This window comes from Rattus norvegicus, chromosome 20 (assembly GCF_021556685.1).
Source record: "Rattus norvegicus strain SHRSP/BbbUtx chromosome 20, alternate assembly SHRSP_T2T, whole genome shotgun sequence".
Classification (NCBI taxonomy): Eukaryota; Metazoa; Chordata; class Mammalia; order Rodentia; family Muridae; genus Rattus; species Rattus norvegicus.
In genome coordinates, this window is record NC_141553.1 from 2,968,583 (window position 1) to 2,977,500 (window position 8,918).

Genomic DNA, 8,918 nt, shown 5'->3' on the forward strand with positions numbered 1-8,918 from the left:
GGTGTCTCCGTTTCCCTCCCTCAGTCCCGGCCCCCTCCCTCCTTTCCCCTTCACGAAGCCGGCTCCGGGGCGCGCTGCCCGGAGAGGAGACGGGACGCGGGAGGCGCCCTCTCACCCCCAGAACACCATGTACCGTCCGAGCCCGGGAGCCGCCCGGCGCCTCCGGCCCTGCCTCCGCGCCTACCAGGTGCGACCCCAGGTGAGGCGTCGGCGGGCGGCGGGCAGCGGAGGGTCGGGCGAAGACCCTCCTCAGAGCCGGGCGAGGGGCGGGGCGCCGGGCCGCGCAGGCGCAGAGGCACCCGCCGCCCCTTCCCACCCGTGCACTGCACGCGCCGGGGGCGCGGGGTCTGTGAGGGCTAGTGTCCCCAATGAGGTACGGGCAGCGGCGTCCCGTGTGAGGCGCGTCTCCACGCCCCTGCCCTACCGTTCGCTACCTGTGCCCGGAGGTGACTTGAAGGGCAGGGCGGAGAGGCCGGAACTGCGGGCCTGTGGTGCACCTGCAGAACGGTCCTGCTCGCAAGGCTTGTCCGCTGCACCCGGTACGGCGGGCGCACAGCCACGCCCCCGACGGGGAAGGCTCCTGGAGGGCTGGGCAAGGTCCCGTGGAACCCCTACCCCCGGGGTTCCTTGGGCGCCGGGGGGCTTGGAATCAATCAGGCTTGACCTCAGGTGACCTGCCATCCTTGCAGTAACAGCGTTAGTGACAGAGTTCACCCTATGGCAGTCGGCCCAATTGTCATTTGATGGGGCCGAAAATTATCATCTATATGTAATATATAATGATACTACCTTATGGGTGATGAAGCTTAATTTACATGCACCGTCCTGTATATAGGCCTCCTCTGTTTACAGGAAACCGAGGTTCAGGGAAAGTGCCAGAGGTTCCAATAGAGTCAACACAAAATTATTCATACCTTCACCTGGATCCTCTTTACCCTGGCACAACTGTTTCGGAGTCATGGATACAAGTTATAGATCACACCCTTTCTCCCATGGGGCAATAAACCAGTCCTTCATCATTCACGAGAGACATTCTTTGCAGAACTGTCTCAGTAATGATAGGATCGTAAATATAACGGTGCTTTCTAAATGGGGAAGGTGGCAGTGGTGCTGTTGTCCTCTGGCACCCTTTCCTCATGTCTTCATTGAAGGTAGAGATGAGCCCATCTCTTTCCTCTGGTAAACTCTCTTCTGCAGGTAGGAGCAGGTAGGATTTGAGGCTTAACAGCCCAGCTCAGATGAAGGAGCGTTTGCTGATTTTGTTTTGTTTTTTTTTTTTGTTTGTTTGTTTGTTTTTAAAACTAGCTCTGTGTAGCCCTGGTTGGCCTGGAACCCATGAGCAGCCTTGTCCCAGCCCCTGGTACCACCATGCTTAGACATCTGATTTTTTTTCTTTCTGTTCTCTTTTCCCCAGGACCAGCTCTCTCCTCGGCCAATACCATTCCCACCCCTATGGCCCCACTCCACTCCACCGACTTCTCCATCTTTTCCCCTTCACAGGTCACTACCACCCCCACATCCTCCTACCAACCCTCTTCCACCACCTCTCTCTCAGGTCCAGGTTCTCAACTCATTGAGTACGGTTCTTCCTCTGAGAAAGAGGGAGGAGGGACCAGGACCGGACCTACACAGTGGTTGCCTGGATGGGCTTAGGAGCCTTTTTGAGGGACCTCCTTACCCCCATCCTGGGGCTGTGATACCTTTCCAAGCCCCTGGGACTTCCCACCCTTCCTCTACCACTCCATCAGGAGATCAGAGTATGGAGGAACACCTGGCTGTCATGCACGAGAGACTAAGACAAGAGGTGAGCAGCTCATCTATCTGTAGCAGGAAAATACGGAGACTAGTCCGTTAACTTGTCTTGGTAACATGAGACAGGCGTAGAGCTGTGCCATGAGATACCTTCCTGAGAAAAGGGTGTCCCTGTTTGAATTAAGGACGGTTAAATTGGAAATGACGTTTCACTTGGGGGGGAGGTTGCGAGTGGATGTTAGAAGACCCTAAAAATAGATAACGGAGGAGCCAAACTGGTGACACTCGGGAGGTTGAGGGAAGAGGATTCCAAGTTCAAGGCCACATTGGGCTACACACCCTGTCTCAAGTAAGTTACATATATCCTCAAACCAGATCTTCTTCCCCACTGAGTCCACTGCCGTCTTCTTCCACCTAGCTTCCCACCCTTTTCCTCCGCTCCCATGACTACACCATATACTCAATGGATGTGGAATTCATCAATGAGATCCTGAACGTTCGCACCAAGTGAGAGTTGGGACGAGGGAGGGAAAAGAGGACCCTTGCTAAATAAATACTTGGGCCTTGTTCCAGAGAAGGTTCCAGCTGCTTCTGAGACCATCCCTCCCAACACTCCCCCCACCCCACCCCACTCCCCCACACACCTTGGCATAAGCGGTTCTGCAGTCCTGACACTCCTGTCCCTTTGATTCTCACAGGGGCCGGACATTTTACGTTATGTCCCTGACCCTTTGCCGCTTCCTGGCTTGGAACTATTTTGCACAGTTCCGACTGGAGATCTTACAGCTGACCCGCCACCCTGAGAACTGGACCCTACAAGCCCGCTGGCGCCTGATAGGTCTGCCCGTACACATGCTATTCCTGCGATTCTACAGGCGCGATAAGGAGGATCTTTACCGGTAAGAGGGGAGGGCCGGAACACAGTGGCCCTGTAGGAGGGAAGGGCCGGAACACAGTGACTTGCTTCCCAGCAGTCCTTTGCTTACCCTGATTTGGCTGTAGACTTCCCAAGGGTAGACGTTTTTAGTCTATTATGTCCGTGTGCATGTGGTAGTGCACCTTAGAGCAAATAAATGAGCATTCAGAAGAAAGCTTGTGAGCATGAGTCCTCTCCCGCACTGTGCATACTGGGGATTGAACTCAGGTCTTCAGGCTTTCCTGCAAGTACCTGTACACAACCATCTCAGTGGCCCAGCCGGCTTTCCATAAAATTAGTAGATTTTTGTGTCTATTAAGAAATTGTTCCTGACTTTGAGTTTCTTCTTATGTTCCTTGGACCTGACGGGTGACAAGTACTTAGTTATCGAACAAATAACTTACTGGAGGATCAGGAGTTAAAGGCCAGCCTAGGCTGCATGAAACCCACCTCAGGAACCAAATGAACAAAAACACTTGTGTCCTGAATTTAGCTCTAGGTAAAGTACATGGTTAAGTTTCTGGCTGGTACATCCCCCAAAACTGTTAGGCTCCAGCCTCTAACATTGTACTGGAGCATGTAAATGACTGATATCTGGGCTGGTGAGATGGTTCACCCAGTAAGGAAAAGTGCTTGCCCCCGAGCCCGACAACCTCCGTTCAGTACCTGGAACCCACGTGATGGAGGAGAGGACCGTTTGTTGTCTTTCGTGGAGACACAAGCACTTACCCACCCACAACAGTAAAACAGGTCGTGGTTCAACAAATTTGCTGCACAGCGGAACACATTTGAGGCCCTCTGTGCCAATGACACTATGATTGTGTTGCTCTTAATTCAGCCTGAGCATTAGGAGTTTTAAGTTCCCAGGTGGCTGGGTGCAGTGGTGTGGCTGACAGTCCTGTTGTTGAAGCTGAGAGTTGGAAGTCAGCCTGGGCTGGGTACTGAGATCCCATCGGATGACCTAATGGCACAGCAGACTTTAGGAACTCGTTTTAACAAGTACCTGAGTTAAGCTTTAAGACAGCTTACCTCTCTCAGAAAGCCTCTCCCTTTCGTAGGACCTTTGATGCCTTTTCCACCTTCTACCTGAATTCCAGTGGCCTCATTTGTCGCCATCACCTGGACAAGGTGAGTGCTGGGCCTGGGTTGGGAGGGTGAAGGATAGAGCATGTCCGTGTTCCTCCCCAGCCTCCATGAACCTGTCTCTGCAGCTGATGCCTTCACACTCACCATCAACGCCTGTGAAAAAGCTGCTTGTGGGAGCCCTGGTGGCCCTGGGGCTGTCAGAACCTGAGCCCAGCTTACATCTGTGCTCCAAGACCTGATCCAGACTTGGGTGAAGGCCGCACTGAAGACTGCTACGCACAAAAGGAAGTGGAGGTAGACAGGAATGTCGTGCCAGCTGCCGCCCTCCACTCTCCTTCCTTCTTCCCATCATGCTGTGTAAAGCTGCTGTGTAATTTAACTTGTAAATAATAAAGTTTAAGCAATGATATAAGGTGGATTTTCATGTCACTTTCTCTGGGTCCCAAAGTTCCCACACAGTTCATTCCAAAAATAATTTTATTTACTAGATATTAAATAAAGTATGGAAGGAAAAAAAGAGCTGTGAGGCACAGTCCATGTCACTGTCTAACCCAGCTCTTCTCGTGTCTTGCCAACTTTTTTGGGCATTTTCTTAGCATGGGGATCTTCTAGCTCCTTGGCCTTATAGTAGTGGGGAGCCACTTCCAAAAGCCAGCTGCTTTCGATCTCCAATACCTGTAAGAGGGAGGGAGCAGAAATCAGTAGGGCTCCTTTACTTCCAAAGGAAAAGATACTTGGCTGCTTCTCCATAACAGGACAGACTGACCTGGACATGTGCTTACCAGGGAAGTGAGCCGGAGAAAGACCCGCAAGGAGAAGCCTACCCCTCATCGCTTAATGTGCCTGCATGGACCCAGAACTTGGTGCACATTTTATTTATTCTAGAACCAAGGACCTCATGCTTGCTACACAAGCATTTCCTCAACTCTCCCTCTATTTAGTCCATACTTTAAAATTTTTATGTATATGGGTGTTTTGCCTGCACATATGTCTGTAAACTACGTCAGATCCCTGGAACTGGAGTTAAAGGCAGGTGGGCCACCATGTGAATGCTGGGAGTTGAACCTGGGTTCTGTGGAAGAGCAACGACAGCCAGTGCTTTTGACTGAGGACTCATCTCTTGGTTCTGTGTATGTGTAAATGCATGAGTACAGTGCCTGCAGAGGCCACAAGAGGAAGACAGGATCGGGGCAGCTGCAGTAAGGGCAGCTCTGAACCGCCTACCGTGTGGGTGCTGGCAACTGACCCTGGGACCTCTGCAAGGACAGAGTGCTCTAAACCACTGAGCCATCTCTCCAGCCTCACACTTTTATTTTGAGAAAGTGTCATATGTTGCCCCCATAGACTCTGAATGTATGAGCCTCCTGCCTCACCTTGAGTACCACCTCAGACCTACATCAGCAAGCCCAGCTTCAACTTTTTTTTTTAAGATTTACTTATTATTTACTCTATATGTGTACACTGTAGCTGTTTTCAGACACACCAGAAGAGGGCACCAGATTTCATTACAGATGGTTGTGAGCCACCATGTGGTTGCTGGGAATTGAACTCAGGACGTCTAGAAAAATCAGCCAGTGCTCTTAACCTTTGAGCCATCCCTCCAGCTCCAGCTTCATATATTTACTAAATGATTTACAATTCTCAGATCTTGGAAGACAGCTGCTAGAAAAGATTTCTTATATTTACTTGCAATGGTGCCGAGGACTGCTGAGCTATATCCCAGACTTACATTAAATCTGAATTATATTTAATTACATCTGACCCTATCTTACACTAACAGACCTTGTTTCCATGCCAGTCCCGTTAATATGAATTGAGCCTAAGGTGCCAGCACATTGTCTCCCAGTCCCCACCACCTGAACAAGCAGCTCCTTACCTGTCTCATGAACTCCTTGGTGGTCAAGACAAGCTCATGGTAGAGCAGCCAGCGTGGCTGTTGTTCAAAGAGAGAGGAGTTGGGATGAATAAACACTGTCTGCTGCTGCTTCACTGTGCGGTAGCCACTCCGAGTCAGCCTTGCTGTGTGGTAAAAATAACCTGAAGTGATGGCCTAAGGATCAGGCAAGAAAACAGGTCAGGCACCACTCGGGGGCCTTATTCTTCCCACGTCTGAGATCAGGTTTCCGGAGAACTAATAAGGTGAGGAATCCGTGAAGAACTGTGCTATATAAGGAAGAATGGGCTTCAATAAATAATACCAGGAGAGAGCTCAGGCAGGGAAGCTGCTGTGAGCCCTCGGTAGTGGATTCAAGAAATACTAATCTGGAGGTGCGGTGATGTGAATGAATGAAGTGTGTTAACAGTTTCCTCTGAGTTTGAAACATACCACCTTGCTCTTTAAACTGGAAGGTAAACAACTCAAAACAGCTTCAGGAAGTTCCAGAAACTGACCAGATTCACTAGACCCCTTCTGGCCAGAGAAAGCAATAAATGTTTGTGTCTGTCCCCCTCAGACAAGCCAAACTGCAAAAATTCTTGAGCTCTGACTAGCTGCTTGGAAGAAACAGAAACCAATGAAAATAGCTAAAAGAGGTTTAGATCAACCAAGTCACTTGGAAAGGACACTATCCAACCTGTTGAAGAGCCTGAAGCTGTGCAATATGATCCAGGCTCCCAGCTTTTGTGAGCTGCCACTTATAATGGGGTGGGCTTTAGTGATGCTGTCTTTGAGGCATTTCTGCTCCTGTAAGTAACCCAGTAATCCCTCATCCATATTCCTGTAAGTTCAAACAAAACTCATTGGTTCATAAAGTCAGACTTCGGTGGTATTTGTACTTTGGTCTCTTGTGGGCTCCCTATCTGGGGTGAGAGATGTGTATAGCATCTCCCCAGGAAAAGTTTTGTTACACAACAAAGTGACTCCTGCAGGTTGTCCATTGCCTTATACATGCGCATATATATACATATGTATATTATATGTCTGTGTGTATGTATATGTGTATGTATATGTATATGTACATGAATGAAAGAAAAAACAGGATGCCAGGTGGTGGCAGCGCACAGGAAGTAGAGGCAGGTGGATCTCAAACTTTAAGGTCAGTCAGGCCTACAGAGTGGGTTCCAGGACAGCCAGGGCTACACAAAGAGTCCTTGTTTTGTAAAAAACAAAAAGAGACAAGAGGAAAAAAAAGAAATTAACAGTATCAAAAACACTGACCTTTCGCACACGAACGTAGTCACCTTGGCAGGAAGTCAAGCCAACTTCCACGCGCTCCAAGAGCCCCTCTAGTTGTTCCCGCACATCCCGGGCTCGGCGCATGGATCTGAACTGTACGAAATTTTCATAGCACCACTGGGAAGAGTAGCCGCTCTCTGCCCACTGTGGAGATTAAAGGCCTTAAGTACACAGCAGGACTCAAGTCCCCCAGACTTCCCAAATCTCCATGTGCCCAGTGACCTGCGTGTACACATTCAGCAGAACCAGGTGGTCCCCACCAGGGAGGAAGAAGTTGACACGGGCGTTGTCAGCATGGACAACCTTGTCCTTGGGCCGGTAGAAGATGGAATTGTTGACAGACAGCATAGCAGCCACGGTCAGGATCTCTTCTGAACAGCTATACCTTGAGCAGGGCAAGAAGAGGATGAAGTCACCAGGAAACACATGAGAGCAGACACAGAGATCCTGAACTCAAACACAGCAGAGGAACATCTTTTTTAAGACTTATTTTGGGGTTGGGGATTTAGCTCAGTGGTAGAGCGCTTGCCTAGGAAGCACAAGGCCCTGGGTTCAGTCCTCAGCTCCGAAAAAAGACCAAAAAAAAAAAAAAAGACTTATTTTGGGGTTGGGGATTTAGCTCAGTGGTAGAGGCTTGCCTAGCAAGCACAAGGCCCTGGGTTCAGTCCTCAGCTGGGGGTTGGGATGAGGGGGCGGGGGGGAGGGGAGACAAAAATAACAAAAAGACCAAAAAAAAGAAAAAACCAAAACCAAGGTAACTAAATGTTTGGCCTGTGTGCATGTCTGTGTGCCACATGCCTGTGGAAGTCAGAAGAGCTGGAGTTACATTATTGAGAACTGAACTCGGATGCACTGCAAGAGCAATTGGTGTTTCTAACCAATGACATCTTTTAAAGGTGGTCCCATACAGACCTATCTACAGCTCCTATTCTGAGGCCTTGGGAAGTCATGTTTCAGAGGTAGCAGCTTCCCAGCAGCCACCATACACAGGAGGTCTTTTGCTTCCATTCACGGTCCTGGGTTTTATTTTGTTAACTGGTTTGGTTTTGAGGCAGCGTCTCACCATGTAACCCTGGCTAGCCGAGACCTTAGGGGTCGTCTGCCTCTGCCTCTGTCTGTGCTATGACTGCTGGTCCCTGGGTTGTATCTACACTAATTAACCATTTGTGCCACCAACCATCACTATCAAGCACAGGACAGTGGTTCACGTGGGCCTCATAAGGGATGGTAAATCTTCTTAAATAATATTTATTAAAAACAAACAAACAAAACAGTAACAACATGATGAAGAGACAAGGAGAGAGAGGATACTTGAGACCGAGGAAGCACGGCCAGTTTGTGCCAGGAACTAGGTGGGTAGGTGGGAAGACTTACTTCTCAGAGGCCAAGATCATTTTAGACAACATAGGATCCACGGGCAGCTCTGCCATCTTTCGACCAGACTAAAAGGAAGAGGGAAAGGTGAGGTCAATTTCCCTGAGCTTCCTTCCACCACCACTCCAGGGGCCCTTGGCACCATCACCAAAGGGGTCCCTGGAGCCATCAGACTTTTTCCTTCACACTGTCCCAGCCCCGGTGCCGCTCACCGTAGTGAGCTCTCCAAGGTGGTTGAGGGCGCCAAGTGCATAAAGTTGTTCCAAAGCCAGCAGCAGGGTCTCATATGGTGGCGGGTCCAGAAAGTCAAAGTGCATCAGGTCGTGGATCCCTGGGGAAAGGAATAAAGAATGGGTGAGTCCTGCATAGCCTCAGTAACCCCAGTGGGACATGTCCCAGCTGGAGGACTCGGGCAGCCTGGTCACCTAAGCTCTTTAGCAGGAGCACCACATTGCCCAGGCTAGTCCTCTGGATCTCAGGAACTGTGGTCTCCTCCAGCTCATGCTGGTAGGCCCAGGCTGTATACAGGCGGAAGCACTTCCCTGCAGCCACTCGACCTGCGCGGCCGGCCCGCTGATTGGCTGAAGCCTAGAAAGGAAGGAGAGGTACAGGCAT

General features: G+C 50.1%; 2 protein-coding genes across 12 annotated transcripts in view; one reads left to right on the forward strand and one right to left on the reverse strand.

Annotated features, from left to right (window-relative positions):
* Positions 1–22: 22 nt before the first annotated feature.
* C20h6orf136 (similar to human chromosome 6 open reading frame 136) lies at positions 23–4,166 on the forward strand. 5 transcript variants are annotated; one of them, XM_087596995.1, is made up of 6 exons: positions 23–199; positions 1,556–1,804; positions 2,171–2,259; positions 2,451–2,651; positions 3,727–3,796; positions 3,880–4,163. In XM_087596995.1, the coding sequence occupies exons 1-6, from the start codon at positions 128–130 to the stop codon at positions 3,991–3,993; spliced, it is 795 nt and encodes a 264-aa protein (XP_087453121.1). In that variant the 5' UTR covers positions 23–127; the 3' UTR covers positions 3,994–4,163.
* Positions 4,167–4,213: 47 nt separating this feature from the next.
* The window catches only part of Dhx16 (DEAH-box helicase 16), a 12,994-nt gene continuing 8,289 nt past the window's right edge, over positions 4,214–8,918 (reverse strand). For 3 of the 7 annotated variants that reach the window (XR_015644555.1, XM_087596998.1, NM_212496.2), the window contains 7 exon segments: positions 8,729–8,891; positions 8,516–8,634; positions 8,304–8,371; positions 7,152–7,314; positions 6,912–7,073; positions 5,631–5,804; positions 4,214–4,429 (listed from right to left, as the gene is read on the reverse strand). Coding sequence is in view for 2 of the 7 variants with exons in the window: in XM_087596998.1 (XP_087453124.1) it covers positions 4,301–4,429; positions 5,631–5,804; positions 6,912–7,073; positions 7,152–7,314; positions 8,304–8,371; positions 8,516–8,634; positions 8,729–8,891 (978 nt within the window). In the remaining 5 variants the exon portion in view is untranslated. 7 annotated transcript variants of the gene reach the window in all.

What these genes read in the sequence shown, in the direction of transcription:
- C20h6orf136 (XM_087596994.1), top strand. Translation starts at nt 128, where the DNA reads ATGTACCGTCCGAGCCCGGGAGCCGCCCGGCGCCTCCGGCCCTGCCTC. An exon ending in CCTGCCTCCGCGCCTACCAG is followed by an intron (nt 188 to 1,414) that starts GTGCGACCCCAG and finishes TCTTTTCCCCAG; the next exon opens with GACCAGCTCTCTCCTCGGCC. An exon ending in ATCCTGAACGTTCGCACCAA is followed by an intron (nt 2,260 to 2,450) that starts GTGAGAGTTGGG and finishes TGATTCTCACAG; the next exon opens with GGGCCGGACATTTTACGTTA.